This window comes from Nanorana parkeri, unplaced genomic scaffold (assembly GCF_000935625.1).
Source record: "Nanorana parkeri isolate BGI_ZX_2015 unplaced genomic scaffold, ASM93562v1 scaffold130, whole genome shotgun sequence".
Taxonomy (NCBI): domain Eukaryota; kingdom Metazoa; phylum Chordata; class Amphibia; order Anura; family Dicroglossidae; genus Nanorana; species Nanorana parkeri.
Genome location: NW_017306398.1, coordinates 1642565 through 1665646, shown reverse-complemented (window position 1 = coordinate 1665646; position 23082 = coordinate 1642565). Strand labels below are relative to the sequence as shown.

The 23082-nt window shown below is 45.4% G+C and overlaps 1 protein-coding gene across 1 annotated transcript in view; it reads right to left on the bottom strand.

Annotated features, from left to right (window-relative positions):
- Positions 1-227: 227 nt before the first annotated feature.
- The window catches only part of CFAP58 (cilia and flagella associated protein 58), a 63506-nt gene continuing 40651 nt past the window's right edge, over positions 228-23082 (bottom strand). The window contains exons 15-18 of the mRNA XM_018553827.1: positions 22818-22922; positions 7439-7558; positions 4155-4288; positions 228-354 (exon numbers count right to left, since the gene is read on the bottom strand). Coding sequence (XP_018409329.1) covers positions 228-354; positions 4155-4288; positions 7439-7558; positions 22818-22922 — 486 coding nt within the window. The remainder of the gene's footprint in view (positions 355-4154; positions 4289-7438; positions 7559-22817; positions 22923-23082) is intronic.

Here is a 23082-nt window from a genome sequence, read left to right as displayed (position 1 = left end):
CAGTGCGTTCTGGCCAGAATCGGAACGTACTGCTTAACGAACCCTTAGTGGTAGGTTTGCTTTATTTTATACACCTGGTTTGGAATGGGATGTCCATAATGTTAATAGTCAGACGTCCACCAACCTTTGGCCATATAGTGTATTTGGCTATGTAAGCGCGAGTTATATGCAGCTAGCAGATTAATCATATTTATTGGGATAGTTCATGATGAACAGAAGAAGGTAGTTTAAGCTGAAATCTTGGGCATGTGGCCGAGTGGGAATCCCCCTCCTATGAAACGGGGTACATCTGTTCTTTGCTGCTGCAGATACTGTGTGTCCATGTCCATGTCTACCATACTTCTCTCCTTCTCCCTGAATAGAAACAAAACACTGGAGTTAATACCGTCATTAAACAAGTAAATCAATATGGTCATTAAAAGGGTTATGTAAACATAATAGAAGGCCGCTCTCATGTTTCCAAGGAAATATGCATACAGCTGTGTTTTTCTCAACAGTTTCCTTAAAGTGACACTACACTCAGGAGTTAAAGGAGAACTATGAGGTGAGTGAAAATCACTCACCTCATAGTTTGAGCCGACATGTGACAATGAAACTGTCACATGTCGGCTCAATAGATCGGGAAGTGAGCGAACACATACCATCTCTCGATCAGCTCCCTGCAGAGAAAGGTGACTGTCAGTCACGGCTCCCTGCACGGATTCCACCCCTCCCCGATCCCCCAGCTCTGACTGGAGGAACGGACGGGGAAGGGGGCGGGCACAGCTGGCTCTGCCTATATGTAGGCAGAGCCAGCTGTCATTCACGCAGCTAGGTGGATCTCGACAACATTGTGGCCTGGTATACCGCGAGCTATACACTCGATATGTGCAAGAAGTAAAGCACTTTTTATTGAATCGTCACATGCGTCAAACAGCCAACGTTTCAGGGCCACGCAGGGTCCCTTCTTCTGGGCGACATAGTGACTATATACTGAGCTTTGGGTCATGGGAGGAGGTTAGTATATGTCCTCCCGTGACCCTTAATTTAAGAACTATGGGGAAAAACACTGACCCCATAGTTCTCTTTTAAATCTTAAAGGAGAACTATGGGGTTAGGGCTTTTCCCCATAGTTCTCCTTAGGGTAACGTGGGAAACAAACTAGCGTCCTCCCGTCACCCTAGGCTCAGTATACAGAGAGCTGTAGCGTAGGTATACTGAAACGCCGCAGGTGAAGCGGATCCCAACAATTGTGCCGGGATCCGCCCAGCTGCGTGACTGACAGCTGGCTCTGCCTATCTAGAGGCAGAGCCAGCTGTACCCGCTCCCTCCCCTGTCCTCCACCACAGTCAGCGCTGGCGGATCGGAGCGGGGAGGGGGGAATCCAGTCCCTCCCCTGTCATGTCAGAGAGCCGTGACAGGATCGAGAGGTGAGCGAACGCCGGTATGTGTTCGCTCACCTCCCGATCTACTGAGCCGACCTGTGACAGTCTCATTGTCACAGGTCGGCTAGAACTATGAGGTGAGTGAAAAGCACTCCCCTCATAGTTCTCCTTTAAAAATACATTCAAGTATCTTAACTCTGAACAACAATGTATCTTATTTGTGTATCACTCGGCTGTAGATCCTCCAATCATCTCTGAATTGGTGCTGACACTGTCCTTCCTTCTGGAGGGGGGCTACTTTTGTTCCCCATGGTCCCTGTGTGTGTTGTAAAGTAGTCACCGCTCCAAGCTCGCTCCCGGGATGGACCACAATCTCAGGTTTACTTTACTCATTTGTATTGAGATTGTAGTCCATCCCGTGAGCGAGCTGTAATGTATTACATTTTTGTTCTTGGGTTTAGATACTCTTTAAGGAAACAGGTAAAAATGTAATAAAGATCTAATGGATTTCTGCAGCTCTTCATTTTAAAACCACATCCTGCACTTGCACTCTTGTTTAATGTGTGCGCTAATTTTTACATGACGTAGTGACACATAAATCATAAGAGGAGGAGAGACGTCCGAGATCGTTACCTCACTCATCACCAGTTTTGTGCAGCAAGCCTGGCCTAGCGCCGAATAAATTTCTTCTACATTGTGTTCTAGTAAATCACATTACCCCGCAGCCACTTCTCCCCCTTGCAGCCACATAATGCGTTTGCACCATTATCAATATGCTTCCTTAGGTTCATTAATCTCTGCTAATTACGCATCCCGAGCTTCTTGTAAGCAGATGCTTCGCTGCTGTTGTGGCAGGAAAATGGATTTATTTCACAAAGGTTGCTAAAAGTGTGGTTTGTTAGTACAAAATACTCAATGTGAACTCGATCTTACCTAATCCATTGCTATGGGCAAAACCTCCACTATTACTTCTACTTATTGAAAGAAAAAAATCTCCTTTTGTGATATCGATCGGCTTTGACTATCAAATGTTCCTGTTCACACACTTCTAATGGTGAACCTGGATGCAATACTTGCTTCTGTGGGATCATGTGTATCCAGCCTGCGGTGGTCATGGACGAGGAGAAGTCTCCCTGAAACAATAGTCAAGGAGACATCTGCCAAACCTTTATTACACCTTTTACCTGCTGCTGTTGCTGCGTCTTCCAAATTTCCAAGTAGAAAAATTAGGTGCACATGTGATCAGTTATTTCCTCTCTTATCAATGTAAAGAGGAACCGTTTGGCTCCATCTGGGAGAGGTTTTCCAACAATTCTAAGGTTCATTTTCAACCCCAAGCTTAAAATGAACCTGTCCCAGTCAAGTATTTACATATCCTTATCAAGCAGTAAATGAGTGTTATAACAAACCCTCACTCACACCTGTAGCCCCAGGCACTCTGGAGCAATTCACCCTCAAACTTTGAGGCAGCAAAGACTTGGCAGCCTACCAGGCTTCTACTATAAAGAAACATCAGGTGCTGTTGGCTGTTCAGAAACTGACAGCAACATGACTTCAGAGTAGACATGTGCGATTCATTTTTGTTCTGAATCACAACAAATTTTCAGAAATTCAGGCATTCGAATTTCCAAATCACATGTGTTTTTCGGTTTAATGCATCCGAATGGGTCTGAACAAGAATTTTCGTTACAGCAACATGGGAGCCATATACAGTATATACATATAATACTAAAGCTGGGGCTCCCAGACCCGAAATGCATTAAGGATCCGAATTTCTAAATTGCATTGGGGAGCTCCTGAATGCCATTGGGGTCCGGGAGCCATATACATATATTACTACAGCTGAGTCTCCCAGACCCGAATGGCATTCAGGAGCTCCCCAATACAATTTAGAAATTCGGATCCCGCATGCCATTCGGGTCTGGGAGCCTCAGCTTTATAAAATATATGTATATTGCTCCCAGACCTGAGTGGCATTCGGGAGCTCCCGAATGCAATTCGGAAATTCGGATCCCAAATGCCATTAGGGTCTAGGAGATTCAGCTTTACTATTAATATCTGTATATGGTTTTCTGTGGTATTCGCAACAAATACTCGTAAACTCAATCGAAACTAACAAAAATTTGGATTTCGTCTGATTCTAAAAACCGAACCGAAATTCTGATCTGAATCAAGAAATATCCGAACCAAACCAAATTTTTCTGCAGCTTACATGTCTACTTCAGTCTCTTTTGTGATCTTTGAGGCTGAGTAACTCCATGGTGCCTATAGCTACAGAAGTTAGTGAGGGATAGTTCTAAAGATTATTTACTGTCGGTTAGAATATGTAAAATAGTAAAATAATGGCCATAGTCTGGCCACAGCTTCACATTAAATGGACCAATCTTTTCATGAGGGCTAAAAAATAAATGTTTATAAATAAATATAAACACATTCAATTTGTTGTCTTGTGATGATGGCATAAACTTACTAAGACTCATTACTGATGGTGTGGCGCTCTCTATTGTAGAAAAGCTGCTTAGCCAAGGCCACAGCGCTCTACATTACTGAGTTCATTTAGTATTTCCAAAATCTAAACCAACGTTTAGATCCAAGAACTCCCATCTATAGTTTCAAACATCAGAGTAAAGGGAGTGAATCACATGATCTCTATACTTGGGTTGGTTGAGGAGCAAAGGGAAATTGAATATGTACTGTATATGAAGGGAGGTGGGCATTTGGAAGAACCTGCAGCTGTGCCCTGCTCCAGTAGTGGAGGCTGTAATTAAACAATTCAAGGAACACTATTACCTGGCTTGGTGCTCTTTACGTTTTTGGGAAAGATATTTCTTCTTCACGCTCTGCAGCTCATTGGCCAGTCTCTCAATCTCATATTTGTATTCCTGGTTCTGAGATTCGTACATGTTCAGTTCTGATGAAAGAGCCTAAAAGAACAAAAAGGAGAGATGTTTCTGTGAGTTAAAATTGGCATAGTCATATTTTGTGCCAACCAACAAGGACTCCTTAAAGATGTAGCGATCGGGGTAAAGAAGGCATCACAATAACAAACAGTATTTGTAATTAGACATGTGCGAATCGTTTCGTTCCGAATCGAAATTCGGACAAATTTTCGGACATTCGGATGTATTCGAATTACAGATATAACGAATGCAAACGAATCCGAATTTCCATTTCCAAAATTCGTTAGCGGTAGTTCGTTCAAACAATCGTTTCGTTTTAGTTTCTTATTCGTTTTGTTCGTTCGTTGGAGCAAAGTGACATTAGAGAAGGAGAGAAAAAAATGTCCCCCTCAAATGTCACTTTGCTGCAAACGAACAAGAGACGAAACCGAAACGAACGTTCGAACGAACTACCGCTAACGAATTTCGGCCGAATCCGAATTCCGGACTTTCACACCAGAATCCCAAAAAACGAAATAACACAAAATCCGAATCAGAACGAAACAAAACAATTTTTTTTGGCAGTGCACATGTCTATTTGTAATCACAACCCCTCTTCAGGTTTAGATACACTAAGGCCCCGTTCCCACTGCGCGATATGCAAATCGCGCGTTTGTCGCGCAATTTGCATATTGCACGACATCGCGAGATTTGCCGCGCGATGTCGCGTTCAAGCTTGCATTGCGGCTAAATCCGCTCCAAAAAGGGTCCTGCTGTAGCGACACACGATCCGCGACAGCAGGACCCTTTGCCCCATTGGATTGCATTGGAGCGCGATATCGCGCGGGAATTACTGCGCGATAAATCGCTCAATGTGAACCGGGTCTAAATGGCCAAAGGATTGTGGACGCCTGACCATCACACATATACGATCTTATTGGACATCCCATTCCAAAATCATGAGCATTAATATGGATTTGCCAACTCTTTTACTCTAGAACAGCATTAATTCTGCTCGGAAAAAGAACATTTGTAAGGTCAGATGCTGATGTTGGATGAGAAGACCTGGCTCATGATCAGTGTTCCAAATCATTCCAAAGGGGTTTGAGGTCAGGACTTAGAGAAGTTCACTCAAGTTTCTCCACACCAAACTGGTCAAAGAATGTCTTTATGGAGCTGGCTTTGTACATAGGGACTGTGGCATTGCTTGGCAATACCACAGTGTTAGGTGGCCTCAAAGTCACCCAGGATTCTCAGCCGAGGGGCTGAGTGGCTCCAGGAAGCAATTGCTTGTACCAGGAAAGAGCTGGCTTCTCAGTCCTTTCAAGGTTTTTTGGATTATAGTTGGGATCCTGGAGCCGGGAGATTCCTTAGAGCTCTGGGTGGGATGAAATCTCCATTCCTGGGTCCGTGGTATAGTAGGGGCCAGCACCTGGTGATTGCACACCTGTGCACAGCCCTTATGGAAAGGGTGCTGGCTAATGCTCTGGGCTCCAGCTAGGGTTGCCACCTGTCCAGGATTTGAATGCTGTGTTCGGGTTTCAACCCGGACACATGATGTCAGGCAGACAGGGGCAACCAAAATTACGATAGGGGCTACTGGCCCTCCATTGAAAATAGTCTCAACTGTGATATTTACATATGAATGGGTGGCGCTATTTACATATGCCACAGCTCATTCTCCCACAAAAATTTCCGTGTGTCGCTAGGGTGTTCGGGTTTCGCTTGAAGAAAAGGTGGCAACCCTAGCTCCAGCTGGGAAGAGAAACAGAGGTGTTCATAAGTCAGGAGGACTCCACCCAGAAGTCCTAGGGGAGCCAGGTGTGGTGTGTGCAGGAGGCACATGAGGGCTAAGGCTAGTGGTGTGTTGGAGCCACACCAGGAACAGCCAGGGAGGCTGGAGGAAACAGCCAGTGTCCCTGAGGCTTGAGGCCGGAGCAGCACTGCTGCAGGAGAAAAACTTTAAAGGACTGGGACACTGTGAGTGTGTGGGACAACTGGAGAATTGGTGAGACAATATATGTTGTTATGCTGAAGAAAGCTATTTTTATGTTGAACTTCCTTGGTTGTCTGCCTTTGAAGAAATAAAAGACTGTTCTTTTTTCTGTTAAATGGCTCAGAGACGTGTCCTTAAGCGCTCCCCATATGTGCTAACCTCCCCAAATATCACAGGACACAATCATGCTAGAACAAAAAGAATCTTCCCGGAACTGTTGCCACAAGGCTGGGCAAAGGCTGATGGCTCTTTGTATGCTAATTTTAGTTAATGGAGATGGCACAGCAGTGTGCTTGATTTTATGCCCCTGATTTTGGAATAACATGCCTAACAAGCTCATATAGGTGTGAAGGTCAGGTCTCCACAAACGTTTGGCCTTAAAGTTCATATAGAGTAACTAATACCGTTGGACGTAAACAAAGATGGCTCCAGATGGACCCATCAGGACTTGAGAACTGGCCAGCTCATGCCAGTGTAGTCACCTATTTCAAGCCCACCCTTAGTGCCCACAAGGGCTGCTGGAGTGTATTTGCCATCAGCCAGAAAGCATTGGGGTCAGGGCTTTTCCCCATACTTCTCCTAAGGGTAACGTGAGGACACAAACTAGCGTCCTCCCGTCACCCTAAGCTCAGTATACCCGGCGCTACAGCTCGCGGTATACTGAGACGCCGCAGCCGGGACGGATCCCGACATTACTGTCGAGATACACCCAGCTGCGGGATTGACAGCTGGCTCTGCCTATCTAGAGGCAGAGCCAGCTGTACCCGCCCCCTCCCCCGTCCGATCCGCCAGTCAGCGCTGGAGGATCGAACAAGGGAGGGGGGAATCCCTGCACGGAGCCGTGAGTGACAGTCACGGCTCTCTGCAGGGATAGATCGAGAAGTGAGCGATCGACAGTATGTATTCGCTCACTTCCCGATCTATTGAGCCGACCTGTGACAGTTTCATTGTCACAGGTCGGCTAGAACTATAAGGCTGAGTGATTTTCACTCGCCTCATCGTTCTCCTTTAAATCCTTTCCAATATTCTACATTTTTCAACATGAATAGAACTTGAGATGGACCACAAGATGACTGCTCTGCAACCACTAAAACCTGGATTTTTATCCCTGGCTTTGTTTAAAGCAATTCCCTATTTGTTGCAATCCTACAGCTGAGGGGGCATCACACACAAGCGTGCACATGCTGTGGGCTCCTTGCCTTTAGTTGTTTTCCCTTTTCCCGTAGTGTCTGCTGATAGATCTGCAGTTGCTCAGCGGCTTCTGGTCCTGGTTGTCGCGCCAAAATTAGCTTCAGCTCCACATAGAGCTTTTCCTTCTCCTACAAGATAAAAAAAAGAATAAATGATCATAACTTAAAACAATGTGCAGAGGCAGCTGGAAAATAATAACAAGCAAGTCCACCCCGCACATGGGTTGGTCACCATGATGAAGTGCTTAGGCTAGTCATAAGGAGTAGAGAACATATCAGGTACAACATTCAAATTTCAAGGGGCTACTCCCTCCTTATAATGAGCATTCAGGTATAACATTGTTGATTACGAGTCAATTTATTAAAAGAGAACCAAGGCAATGTGTTTCCATGATGCGTGTTCCCTTTATCAGGGCTATGATAGAACGATATACATTTGGTTCTGCTGTAGCCTTGATTTTGTAAGGGAATGCAGATGCTCGAAATGTGCTGGTTTATATTATTTTAATACATTAACCTATAATCAACACTGCTATACCTTCTGAATCCTCATAAAAAGAAGGGAGCATCCCCTCAAATTTTAAGTGCTGTGCCAATTTTTTTCCCTTCTCTTCCATCTCCTGCATGCAAGGCTCCATACTTTGGTGTTACACACTGGACTCATTTCTCCTTATCTCCTTCTTTTCTTCTGTATAGGATTGAAGACTTGCTGGAGCTGGACTTGAAGAGCATAGTGCATGCATCCAAATCTGGGATTACCCCCCCATGCACTCAAAAAGAAGACTTTACAGGTAAGGCCAGGCTCAGAGGCATCAGCTACTTTTAAAGAGGATGTAGACGTGAGACCCGTTCCGTGCAGTAGTAAGGACTACTTACCGTTGCCACCAGAGGAAATGCAAAAGGACCCGTGATGTCATCATACCAGCCGGAAACCCCTAGCCAAATCTTCTGCTGTAAAGACTGGGATTACCTCAACCCCCGACGCCGAATACTGGCTGCTCCTGGACACTTCATAAGCCACTATAGCCGAGATCATGTTATCAATGCCTCAGTATTTGGTCACAGGACCAGCCAATCAGATGCAGAAGTTTTTGCAGAACAGGTATTAAAGTCTAAATTCCCCCCCAATGATGGTGTAAGGACTTACCTTAAATGATGCCTCTTGATCCGATCATCTTCTTTCCTGTAGTTTTCAGGAGTTGCTGAAGCGCTGGTGCCGGTCTCTGATCCAGCGCTGACTGCTGTGTCTTCTGTGTCCCATGGAGCCTGTGCGGCGGCACGCTGCCGGCTGCTTGCATTGACTTACCCTGCGTCTCTCCTCTTCTCCCGGCCCAAGATCTCTACCACACATGCGCCCGCCCCATGACCCTTTGGGGCCACCCAGAAATCTTCAGATCTTCAGATGGGAGCGCACGGCGGAGACACAGGTAAGTTTTAACCTATTTGGTAACTTTTTTTTAATGTGTTTGCATATATCTACTGCTTGGTAGCAGTAGATATATGCAAAAAAAAAAAACCCTGAGTGTTTAATTATACTTTAAACATTTAGGCCCCTATTTGATTGATTGTTGATTGTTGATTTACGACATGCACATTGATGTGCTTTATTTAGTGCGTTAATGTGTGCACTGTTAAGGCATCCCATTCATTTTGAATAGGCCACCAACACACCACAACCACAAGAAAATTTGAACACTAACTTTTTTTTTTTTTTAAATGCAATACACAACAGCGTACTCTTGCAATATACATTGGGGTGACATTCACATTGAACGGCACTGCAACGTGGATCATGTGTTGGGGTAACATGCGGTAAAATGCACATGTACATTACTGCCATGTGTAGGTATATCTCTGGCCTTACTTTAAGAGTATGCTTAGGATTAAGGGTATTTAGTATAGGTTGCCCGGGCCCCATAGCGGCCGCCTGGGTCGCTATGGCGATTGTTACGCCACTGGGTCTGCTTCAGATGCTGGTATTTGAAAACATACTTTCTATTACAAATTGAGACCATGAGGAATGCAGAGCAAATGTGATTCAAGTGGAAAAGAGGTAATGTGAAAAAAAAAAAAACGTTATTAAGAACAGGGAGGGAAATCTATTAAACCTCCTCGCTTCTAAACAAGACATTGCTGACAAAACCACTTTTATAAAGCGTCCATTATTCTCTTTGCTTCCTGAGCAAAACACTGGCTCCATTTGTTTCATCAGTTCTGCGAAAGGTTTTGACAACCTAGGGAACGAAGTCAGTGAAGGTGGGGAGTAATGGAATCCAGGTTCTTCTCTTGGTGTGGAAAACGCACAAAAGAAATATACTATATGCCCAAAAATGTGAGGACACCTCTTTATATTACTGAGTTCAGTTGTCTCCAGTGAAGGGTGCTGTTGCTGCTACAGCATACAAAGACATTTTAGTCAACTGTGAGCTTCCAACCTTGTGGTAACATTTTGGTGAAGGATCTTTTCTGCTCCTGCGTGACTGTATCCTTGTGTGCAAAACCAGCTCCATGAAGACATTGAGGCTGATTTACTGTACTAGTTGAGAATCTTCACTAACTATTCACTTCAATTATCTAATCATCCAAAAAAACGAATTCCTGTTTACATTGAATCCCCATTAAGGTGCAGGTAAAGAATGTGAACTTGTTTTTTGCATTAGATAATTGCAGTGATTTAGGGGGGTTATTCACTAAAGAGCCGAAGGATCAAGACAAAGCTTCAGCTGATCTTTCGGCTCGCTTTGGCTGCCTCTGCCCTTCGGTTCAGTGGAACTGAAGGGCTTCTGTACGGGCTATTCACTATAGCCCGTACAGCAGCTGAAGGCAGCCCGAGGGGCTCAGCCGAGCCGAACGCATATGCTTAGGCTTGGCTGAGTCGTAGTGACACCCGAGGAGCCAAAGCCGACCGATCTCCATGCGAATCACAGCTGGGCGGTGCCAGCCATGATCTCACGGCTCGCTCTGCCCAGTTGTAATGACAGATCAGCGTCCCCAAATGGCCTGGGGATGCTGATCTGTCATTAAACAATAACAACTGGGCGGAGCCAGCCATGACATCACGACAGGCACCACCCAGTTGTTATTCAGTGGCCAGGACCTGCTAGAAGACTCTGGCAGGTGCTGGCCAATAGGAAACAGTTGGGTGGAGCTAGCTGTCTTCGCTAGCTCCGCCCAATTGTTTTTATTTTTCCGGCATCTGTCAGATGGTTCATTATGCGGCGGGGGTTTCGTCGCGTGCGGTCGGGTCGGTGTGCGTTTTTTTTTTTGTATTATTATTTTTTTATTTCTTTTCTTTAACATATTTTTTTTATTTTTCTATTTTTTTTTCCATTCATATAACTGTTTTGCTATTCTGCTCAGTAACTCAGAGGTACCGAGCAGAATAGCCGAGCCGAATGCCACTTGGAGGCATTCGGCTATTCACTTACTGCCGTTCGGCCCTATGAGAATAGGGGCGAACGGCAGCGAGTGAGCTGCCGGAGCTTCGGCTCAGCCGATCCAGATGTTGGATCGGCCGAGTCGAAGTCCTCCTGCACTTCAGATCAGAGCACGTTCGGCTGACCGAAGGCAGCTGATGTACGGCTGATTTTAGCCGATGTATGGCTGAAATCAACCTTACAAGGCTGAAGTGAATAGCCAAACAGCGTTCGGCTCACTTCACTTCAGCTTGGTTATTCACTCGGCTGCGATCGGCAGCTAAGTGAATATCCCCCTTAATGTATTCAGTGAAGATTCTCAGCTCTTTTAGTAATTCAGCCTTATCAGTTTGGTGTGGAGGAACGCAAATGTCCTGCACGGAGTTCTGACCACAAAGGCCATAATATATGTAGGGTACTGAACACCTTTGGGATGAATTAGAATGCCATTTGCCAGCCAGGTCTTCTCATCCAACATCAGTACCTGACCTCACAAATGTTCTTTTGTCTGAATGGACACAGATTCCCACCGACACACTCCAACATCTTTTGGAAATGGCTTCCAGAAAAGTGGAGGCTGTTATAGCGGCAAAGTGGGAGGTCAACTCCTTATTAATACAGATGGTTTTGGAATGGGATGTCCAACAATCTCATATAGATGTGTTGACCAGGTGTTCACAAACTTTTGGTCATATAGCGTAGCTCTATATCTGTCACTGCTGGTGACTTGCTAAATGCTGAGTTCATGCCTGACATTCCATCATGGCTTAAACAAAGATTTCCCCTTGTCATGAATATGTCAATAAAGAGTATTTGTCAGAATTAAAACAGCTGTCACTCTTCTTACAGGAGTATGATGAGACTTGCCACTCACCAGCTCATGGACCGCATACAAGGTCAGGAAAAGTGAATTTACTTGCCTCGTTCACACCAGATGCAGTGTGAATGCTTGCAGCATTTTGATTGCAACAGACCGCAGGCATAATGTGCCTTGCGATCCCGTATGGGCGATTGCATTGCGGATGGAGGGCAGGGCTACGGTGCCATTCACGTCAATACTTCAATAGACCGCCACTCCCCCTCCTGCCCCACAAAAAAGTGAGCCGGACGTAATGCAAGGCAGTACGTTCTAGCCAGAATCGAGCCGGAACGCACTGCATCTGGTGTGAACGAGGCCTAAAGGTTTATCTTCATAGTCCTACAACACCCTCTCCCAACACTAATCCCCCTTTTCAGATGCCAGGATCTCTACTGCCCACAACATTTTGCCATTTGACAGTTTAATGATGGTGCTTAGAATCAGGAGGTGGTGGGCCCTAATCTCAATGTGGTAAACAGTTAGTGGAATTCCTCGAGCTGCACCTAAGCAAAGAGCCGGGATGCTGTGACACTAATATATATATATATATATATATATATTTATTATGGCCTTTATATAGCCACATGGCTTTATTTAGCCATTGACTTAATATGTAATATGGCCATATAAGGTCAATGATGTCAGCACAAGCATCCTGCCTCTTTGTTTATATGAAGTTTCAGGCAGGGAATGCCTCAACCAGCAGCTGATTAAGTGGGTGGCCTCATGTTGCTATCGGGTTCAGAGGAGCTCAGGTTCAGACGTGCCCAAACCGAAAATATTTGTGAAGTCTTAAAATATATGCACTGGGCATGAGCTTATACCCAGTGCCCATATTTCAGTACTTCCCAAATATTCTTGTTAGGTTTACCACTTTGTGACTGCAATATTTATATATGTGTGTGTGTGTGTGTGTGTGTGTGTATTTATTGCAGTATATAAGGTTCACTTTAAATGACTGCATCTTCTTCTGTTTCTGATGGAGGAACCATTTCTGTTATATACTAGGTGCGTCATATGACAATGGCGGCAAACCATGCTCTACACAACAAGCAATATTTACCTTGGTTGCATCACTCGAAAATAAAAGGCGCTGTATATGTGGTAACAGGTTTGAAATTGGGAAATGCTGAGAGCATTATCTGTACATAAATACTCAATATTGTCCACCACCTGCTGACTTCCATCTCGGAACAATTTATCAAGCAGGCTATGTTCCTCCATTCCTGCATAGCCAGCGCATTGCCTCCTCTCCCTCTGGGTCTACAAGTGGAATTTGCAGTAAAAAAAATAAAATAGCTTCATTGTTAACCCTTCTGTGGCCAGAGCAGTTATTGAATTTTTTTACACACATGTTAGGATGCACATTTTATACCTGAAGATTACTTAAACCCTTATCAAACACACATTTAAATTAATTTTAGTGCAGAATACCTAATTGTTGGTAAAATATAAAAGATGAGGCTGCATTGAGTACAAAGATACCAAACATGCCAAGCTTCAAAATTGTGTGCGCCTGTCGAATGGCAAACAAATTATGGTACCCAAAATTATCCGTAGGTGAAGTTTAAAAGCCTTTACAGGTCATCAATTTGGAGTTAACAGTGAATATTGGCCCCAGAATTATTGCTCTCACTCTGATGAGCATGACGAAACCTAACATGTGTGGCACTATTGCCATTTCGGTACATAGGTGCACCCAATGTGCGTTTGTGTTGTTATGTGAGTGTTTGCGGGGTGGGGAGCATTGAAATTGTGCTTAATCAGCTTCCTTTCCGACCACTGTGGCCGGGGAATGATAGCTCTGGAATTGACAAAATCATTGTTGCTTATGGCTTCATTCAGCACAGGGACACCTCCTAGACTCCAATTATGCAAATGCAATCAACACCTGGTTGCGACTAACAGATTATGTGGATTGGAGCGACATTCACCATATTTATTCACAGATATTTTTTTGTACAAGTCATTCTGAATTGAGAAAGCTGGTCACATGACCAGTGAAACGTCTTCAAGAAAAATACAGCAAGCCCAGTTGCCTTGTTATTTTTTACAGATATACCATGTAGACTTGTGCGCCGTCAAAAAATGTGTTCCGTTTCGTTCCGTTTCATAATATCCATTATTTCGTATTTCGTAATTCGTATCCGAAACTCAATTCGGATTCGTACGAAATAAGTATTTTCGTTAGTTTCGGCACATTTTCGTAACTTTACGAACATTCGTTATGATGAAGTTAAAAAGCAAAAATACCTTTGTTAATATTGGAGTCGATGTGGTAGTTGTTTTTTTAACGGATTCCGTATTTCGGACTTTAAAAAAAACTCATCAACTCCAATATAAATGTAACGGAACGAAAATACGTCAACGGAATTTCGTATTTCCTGCCTGTGTATTGTAATGCAACCCTCAGCAGCAGCGGATCCGTATTTCGGATTAAAAAAAAAATCTTGTCATGTTGTTCAACCTCATTTACAGGGGTAATATTAGTTCCTGTTTCAAAGAAATTCGGATCCGAAATTCGTTAACGGAATTTCGTATTTCGGATATAAATTCGGAAACTGCAGTTCGGATTTCGTATGCTTACGAAGCTACGAATTTCAGGAAAATTTGTACGAATTTCGATTCGTAACGAAACGAATCGCACATGTCTAATACCATGACCTGGATGAATGAGAACCTTGACAGACCTACCCATCTATAAGTTCCACGGCAGATGTGGAGACCTGGGAACTCAGTGTGGAGATCCCACCAACTGTCCCCAATTGGGTGTACTTACCCTTTAAAGACCCATCACGCTGAGCTAAAAATGGTTCAGCTCTTACCAGTAGGTAAAAGTGAAATAAAAGTGTTTTTTTTTATATGATGTCCGGGAGTTGTTAGAGAATGTGACAGGAATATGACATTGATTATCAGGCTGTAAAAATATAGCAATCTATTGCTTGTGCCCATGTTACATAAAGACCTGAGTATTTCGTTGCTTGGCAGTGATCGGGCACTTACAGTGAGATTGCCTTTAAGCTGCCAGTAATTGTCCAGAAAGACAAAGAGGGCCGAATCCGATGGCTTTTTCACAAAAATCCAAATAATAAATGGGCAATATTAGCAGAAGAGAGAAAAGCAGCTTCCTGCCGTAGAATCCACTGTGGTGCAGAAACAGCATAACAGAACGAGTTGGCAAGGGGAGACTTTTTTTTTTGTAAAGGGCATCGGGACCATGCCAAGTTTTTTAATACAATCCTTGCTGGGCGAATTGGGAACGAAGGACGGTGAAATACAATAGTCGGTGTTTACAGAGTAGGCCCCAGGAGCTGCGTTTCATTCTGCCGCTGCGGCAGGCCAACAAACAGGCAGAAGAATTAAAGCCCGCAAGTGCTCCCTTGCCAGCAGTTGAGTGCGGGCGCCGAGCACATATCTCGGCGCCCGCTCTGCTGTTACAGCACACTCTCCGCTGATAAGCGCTCAATAGGTCACTGAGGACGTTTCATTAAAAGGCTGGGGGGTTTTTTGTGTGCGCCTTGTTGGATGGTGCAAGGACGAAAATGGATTTGGTGTGTTGCTTGTTGGGTGACAATGGAACATCTGGGAGGATGGATTCAGACAGGTGCGCTGTGGCAGGCGCAAAAAGAAATGGTCGTCGCCTGGATTTTGTGATTAGACAGTGACATGAATAACCAGGTTGGGTAGGCACACAATTTCACCAAGCTCAGCCGTCGTAAACTCCATCAGTTTTGGTCCAGAGGAAGTGAAGACAGTCATTGGACTGATACGCCCATAGGTTGACCTTTGGTGAATAGGCCCCATAGACATGAGATTATCAAGCAATGGCCTCCCAATCATTTTTGTTCTCATGCTAATGACATGGTTCAGTGCAAGTCAAAACCTATAGAGGGGCTTTTACACTCCATGTGCACCAAGTAGCCAGAAAATGCGTTAGCTCTCCTAATCCAACCCATTACACCCCGAGAGCAGCTTTGTCATGGAGGCCTAAGCGACTAGTGTGGTCAAACGCGTTGGAGAGTAGGAGAAGGTACATGCTTTAGTCTGGCTTTATGAATATGTTTGAGTTGCAATAAAGTTTTTTGGATGCAAAGAATAAAAGGAGGGGTTGAGCTTTTTTTTTTATGTCTGGACCTGGACATGATGGGGAAGAACGGATCCAAGCAGATGTGCAACCTTTTTGGTCTCCACATAACAAATACTGAGGATGGATCTACCCAGTGAGGACATAAAGAAGCTTGATACATTTTGGATGGAGTTATGCTTAAAGTACGCGGATACTTGTGCAGCATTTATGTTCTTTATGTCGGTATCAGCTATGGTAGGGATGTGCAAGGATTGTCATGAATAGTATTGCTGGAGCACATTCATGTTTGATTAACTCGCAGTTGAGGCCAAAAATCAGGAAAAAAACAGAATTCCAATCCGCATACCAGTAAAGTCAATGATCACCAACCTGGGGTGGGCTGTACACGTCACACTCCCATCGCTAAATGACAGATTCCTGGATGCTGCAATTTAATTTCATAGCCGAGTATCTCAGGTGACGTCAAATCTGGTCAATGTCGTTACCCAGGATTACCATCGCTATTACCACAGCCAGAAATCTGTCATTTAGCATCAGGAGTGTGACGTGTACAGATTGGTGGGCAACAGGTCATCGTGATTGCCCTGGATTACCTCGCTGGACGCCGTGATTGACGCGGATTATCTCGCTGGACGCTGTAATGGACACGGATTACCTTGCTGGAAGACATGATTTACGCTGGATGTACTTTTAGGGACATTGATAGACATTATTTTAGCAGTCAGTAAGTACATGTTTGTGTGTCATATGATTGGAGGATTTTCATTTAGGTGTTGGTGTTTTTTTTTACTTTTAAAAAGGATCATCCTTGCAATAAAGTGAACTATGATAGTTGCGCTTGTACATACTATTACATGCTCAATAGTACATGCTCACAGGCAGCCGTGCGTTAGCATGCAGATGTGCATAAAGTTGCAGATGCACACGCATTAGCGCGCATGTACTCTGGGTGCCAAACGGTCTGTATAAACTAAAGTGTGACATGGTTCTAGTTCTTGATTACTTGCGACTTGAACTGCTTATTCTGCTCACCCTTGTATGCTCTGGCCTGCCTTCTGACCTGCCTCTGGATCTCTGTCTACCCGCTGTGACCTCGGCCTGTTCTTGCTTTCTGACTTGTACCCTGTACCTCATCGTCTTGCTGTTACCGACCTTGGCTTGTGTCTCAGCTACGTTCTTACAACTGTCCCAAAGCCTGTAGCACACCTTACCAGAATTCCCATCAATGATTGCGGGTGCTCGCAATGATCACGGATGGCGCCGTCCTAAATACAGCACTATAGAAAATGTCACCAGCACTCCAGCACGACACAGATCCATATGTCAGTGCAAATCCATTTATTGATACTCTGAGCCTAATGAACATAGTTTACTCTGAGCTTGATGAAGGGGACCCTGCCTGGCCCCGAAAGCGCTTGATGTTACTCTGAGTATTCGTTAGCATCAATAAATGGATTTGTACTGATGTGCTGGTGCTGGTGACATTTTCTATATCAGCTACGTTCTTGTCTCCTGCTCTGCTATCCTGGTATCGGGTCCCTGGCCGATAACAAGCTTTTTGGATACAAAAAAATGAACAAGCGGATGAGCAGCTTTTATTTGTCTAGACTTGGACACGTCGGGGAGGAACGGACCCAAATGAGTATGCACCCAGCCGCAAGACTGCCTGGAGCACCCAATTTCTGCTCACATCCAGCACGGACTGCACTCATGCCACTCTGCATCCTCGCACTCCCTGTCATCACTTCCAGGGGTGTTAGACAAGAGGTGTGAAAGAAGCCAGGTACATGAAAACTATGCAGTCAAAGGTGCCGTGTAGTTTTAAAAATACCGTGTAGCTGTAAAATGTGTAGTTTCAATTATTTGCAATACCCAATAGGCCCAACGCAGGTTAACCCACAGCCTGACTATAAAACTCGGAGTGATTAGCGCCATCCTGCCTGTGATCTAGGACACCCCATATGTTGGACCTGCACCCAACATCACGGACACAACTGCTCTCCCTCTTTCAAAACCTCTCTGTTCCCTCAGCGCCTGAGTACAACACCGGCAGAGCGCACTGCACCTGCGCAGGTCTTGAAGGAGGTTGTCATGCTGGGGACAAGCCCAATCTAAATTAAACTTAACATTTTAAAGCTGCACAGTGTTTTTGAAAGTACACGGCACCCTTGCCTGCACAGTGCATTATATTGGAAATGTAAAGTAACCCCTTTAACTCTTTGTGGGAATGGGGAAGGAGTACTGAAGTACCCCTGTACTCACTCCCCTGGGAAGGGGGCAGATATGTGGATGCACCCTGAATATAAAGGTGGCTTCCACATTCCACCATAAGTACCTCTCACCTCCTTTTTGGGGCACATGCAGGTGAAGAAGAGGTCCTTGTTCCTCAACATTGGAACAAGGGTACTTTGCAGGGAGGAGGAGGTTTTGCCACATCTTCCCCTCGCTAGGCAGCCCTCACATGGCTTGGTCTGCTACAGGAAGGGGGCAGCGTGTTCACTTCCCCTTCCTTTCCAGGTCAACTGAGCGGCATAAGGATAAGGGTCTTGTTGAAATATTAAAAGGAGAACTATGGGGTTAGGGCTTTTCCCCATAGTTCTCCTCAGGGTAACGGGAGGACACAAACTAGCGTCCTCCCGTCACCCCAAGCTCAGAATACCACGAACTACAGCTCGCGGTATACTGAGACGCCGCAGCTGAGACGGATCCCGACAATTATGTCTGGATCCGCACAGCTGTGTGAGTGAAAGCTGGCTCCTCCTATCTAGAGGCAGAGCCAGCTGTACCCGCCCCCTCCCCCGTCCGTTCCGCCAGTCAGCGCTGGAGGATTGGAGCGGGGAGGGGGGAATCTAGCCCCTCCCCTATCACGTCAGAGAGCCGTGACAGGATCGAGAAGTGAGTGAACGCCGGTATGTGTTCGCTCACCTAACGATCTACTGAGCCGACCTGTGACAGTCTCATTGTCACAGGTCGGCTAGAACTATGAGGTGAGTGAAAATCACTCCCCTCATAGTTCTCCTTTAAGGGGAACCCCATACCATTTTTTAGAAATGTTTCCTTAATCCATACCTCCACTCCATCGCTTTGGGTGGCCTTCTGTATCATTTTGGTGGCAATACAATACCAAATTATAAACCAGACCTGTACTGATTTAGAAATGTAACAATGTAACTAGACCTCTGCGTGACAATCTGCCGCTATGCACATATATTTACGCACCTTGTGCAGCTTTTAGTGCGTTTTTTGCACCACACTCTGTGCACATGAACATGAGCATCACAGATATTCCTTTCGAGCATTTGAGAATGGAATCCGGAATGCTCAGGATGATTTTGATCGCTTTCCCGAACAACCCTAGTCATTTCAGCAACCCTAGTCATTTCAGCAACCCTAGTCATGAGTAATGGCTTCTGTGAGCAATACGGCCACCACCACGGGTGACAGCGGCACTTAAACTGGGACCTTAAAAACGATTCCGCTTTCAGCAAGCTCAGTTTTTATAGAGCGGCGTGTCATTTTTATTTGCAAAGAGACATTGTCCTCTAGATAAGAACATCTGCAGCTCCCCCCTCAATCTCGTCCTAGTCAGACCACAAAAAAAGGAAATCATTTAATATTATCTATTAGTGGGAAATAGAACATCAATAAACACAGACAACAAAAATACCATTCGCCAACATCCCCGCTGACTTAAATGGTACAATTAAGTCTGCCGGAGTGCCAGCCTTGGAAGGGTGTGCATAAGAATTGATAGAGAGTACTGATATCTCATTTCAAAGTCTGCCAGCTCCATACAGAAGACCGCTCAGCCAAGGAGGATTCATCTATTAAACTTTATCGCCATCTACTGCTAAGTTTGCAAACTGCAGCCCGCAGACCTGAAAAGATCATACACTTCAAAAGGAATATCGGAGTGAGAGATAGTAATTACCTTCCAGGCCGAGGAACTGCTGCTCTTGCACTGTACAGATTTTACCTTTGACTGTATGTTCAGCTTTAAAGATTTTTTTTTTTATTATTATAAAGCTAAACTCACGCAGTCACAAAAACTTTCATTAAAATATATTCTGCAGTAGCCACAGAGGTTATAAATCAACTCTGTGTGCACCAAGTGCCTTAGAAAACGTAGATATTACCATATAAATGTAGCAGAGACATCATCACTGTGCTGTATATAGTATTTGCAGACAGCAGAGCTGTGGGAGGGGCTCAGCAGTTCCCACCCGCTACAGACTGGATGCAGAAAACTACAGGTGGGGGCGGAGACAAGACCAGTGACCCTGCATAAGGAGAGAGAGCAGCAGTGACCGGTCTTTATTACAGAAGGTGGCAGAGACAAGAAAAGTCACCCTGCACAAGGGGAGAGCAGCAGTGAGCGGTCTGTATTACAGGAGGGGGCGGAGACAAGACCAGTCACCCTGCACAAGGAGAGAGCAGCAGTGAGCGGTCTGTATTACATGAGGGTGCGGAGACAAGACCAGTCACTCTGCAAAAGGAGAGAGCAGCAGTGAGCGGTCTGTATTACAGGAGGGGGCTGGAGACAAGACCAGCCACCCTGCACAAGGAGAGAGCAGCAGTGAGCGGTCTGTATTACAGGAGGGGGCGGAGACAAGACCAGTCACCCTGCACAAGGAGAGAGCAGCAGCGAGCGGTCTGTATTACAGGAGGGGGCAGAGACAAGACCAATTACCCTGCACAAGAAGAGAGAGCAGCAGTGACCGGTCTTTATTACAGGAGGGGGCGGAGACAAGACCAGTCACCCTGCACAAGGAGAGAGCAGCAGCGAGCGGTCTGTATTACAGGAGGGGGCGGAGACAAGACCAGTCACCCTGCACAAGGAGAGAGAGCAGCAGTGAGCAGTCTTTATTACAGGAGGGGGCGGAGATGAGACCAGTCACCCTGCACAAGAAAAGAGAGCAGCAGTGACTGGTTGTTATTACAGGAGGGGCGGAGACAAGACCAGTCATCCTGCACAAGGAGAGAGAGCTGCAGTGAGCAGTCTTTATTACAGAAGGGGGCAGAGACAATTCTTTATTAATGAACCTTTACACTCAGACTTCCCATACTGGTGTCACTGAGCATCACTTGCAATGACGAAGGAAAAAAATCAGACCATGCAGAGTCTTGAGGATTCTGACTGTCAGAAGTGCCTATGACGGTGCAACCATATTTTGCAACTTGTTCAAAAGGTCATCTGTTCCTCTTTTTCGGGGTAGCTGAATGCTATAATCTGCTGATGGATCCAGCAATCCAAAGATCTGCAACGGAACTTGATGTTCAGTTCATCTGCTGGGTCCCTGTGTTCTCCACGTTCTCTGTGGCACCCGTGTTCTCCGTGGTTCCTGTGTTCTCCGTGGTTCCCGTGTTCTCTGTGCCCTTTCCCATTGAATCCCCCCTGCAGGTTGCGGTTATGACAAAATAGGAAGCCACCCTCCATGGAGAAAGGTTGGTATGGGGGCAGCTCAGTTCAAGTGATTTTCCACTAAATGAAGTTGAGACAAAAACTGAAATTCCCCACTTTCCTGATTTTATATCTCCTTTTCTATCAAGGAACAAACTCGCTGTTCAGTACTGCACACTTATCTGAGCCAGAAAGAAAACTTTGCAGTCAACATCACATTGGAGGTCAATCAGCCGCAGCTCAAGGAATCCCTAGCAACCTCTGGAGGAACCCTAGGGTTCTACGGACACCTGGTTGAGAATGGCTGGACCACACCAAACTGATCAAAACATGTCTTTATGGAGCGGGTTCTGTGCATGGGGGCACAGTCATCCTGGAACAGGAAAGGGCCTTTCCCAAATTGTTACCACAAGGCTGGATGCCCACAACTGTCTAAAATATCTATATATGCTGTAGTATTAACTAGGGATGCACCGATACCGTTTTTTCAGTATCAAGTACAAGTACCGATAATTTTTTTACGTACTCGCCGATACCGAATGCCGATACTGGAAGTCCCATTAAGGAATGGCATGTAATGACTTGCCACCCAACTTCCCGATTAGCCAGGAAGCCATCTTCATGTTCCCTTGTCACCAGGTGAAAAGGAAGCATGAAGCCTGCTGCTGGCCAATCAGGAAGCCAGGGGGGGCAGGTAATGACTCACCGCCTGGCTTCCTGATTGGCCAGCTTCCCGACCAATCAAGGAAACCGGGCAGCAAGTCAGTACACCAGGTGACAAGGAAGCATGGAAACGGCTTTCTGGCCAATCAGGAAGCCGGGGAGGTGGGTCATGACTCGCCGCCCAGCTTCCCAACCACTCAGGAACCTGGGCGGCGAGTCATTGCACACCCCCGGCTTCCTGATTGGCTGAGAAGCCAGCTCCATGCTCCCTGGTGACGAGGGAGCATGGAGCCGGCTTCCCGGCCAATCAGGAAGCCGGGCGGCGTTTAATGATTCGCCACCTGGCTTCCTGATACCGGAAGTTCCGGCATCAGGATAGGCATCAAGAGCCTATATAGGTGTCTGTATCGGTGCATCCCTGGTATTAACAGTACTTTTCACTGGAAACACCTAAACTAAATCACGTGGAGGTGGTCTATATTCTTTTGGCCAGATGTTAGGCTTCACAACCAGGTGTCCGGAAGCATTTAGCCATATAGTGTATCTTGCAATGCCTGCTCTTAGGAAGGACTTTTACTCTAAAAAGTTTAAAATGGAGCGCTGTCTCCAAGAGATATGACAAAAACTGTCAGGTCCTTTTTTTTTTTTACCAAAATAAGAAATATAATTTATGGCTGCGGCGGCCCTTACATTAAAAAGCTTTCAGTTCACTGTGTGGCATCAAGGGAAGAAATCTTTACTTGTCAAAGGGAGGCAGCTAGTTCCATGATAGGGGGGCACAGCGATAGCTGACAAAGAGCCTCTAATAGAGCTGAGATGTGAGGATATCAATGCCATTTAGCTAGAAGACCCAAAACGTACTGATCCGCGCTGCCGGTAATGAGCAGAATTCAGCCATGATTGCTTGATCCAGACAGAGCGGATAAAGAGCACTCATCGGCCGAATATAACAACGTTCTTACCTGTAGGAGCAGCTCCTTCTCCACCACCTCCTCGGTTTTGCTAATGAGACGTTTCTGCAGAGTGTGTATCTTCTGGATTAGCTCATAGGTGCTGGGGTCGCTGGCCTGGTAAGGAAAACATATTGTCAGGCCTAATTAAAATGGCAGTGCGTTAATCACCCATCGTTCAGACTGATCTACTTTATGGCAATGATTGCCAGAATTCATACTCCGTCTATGTAGAGAAACATACATAGATAGAATATCTATATATAATATATTTTAT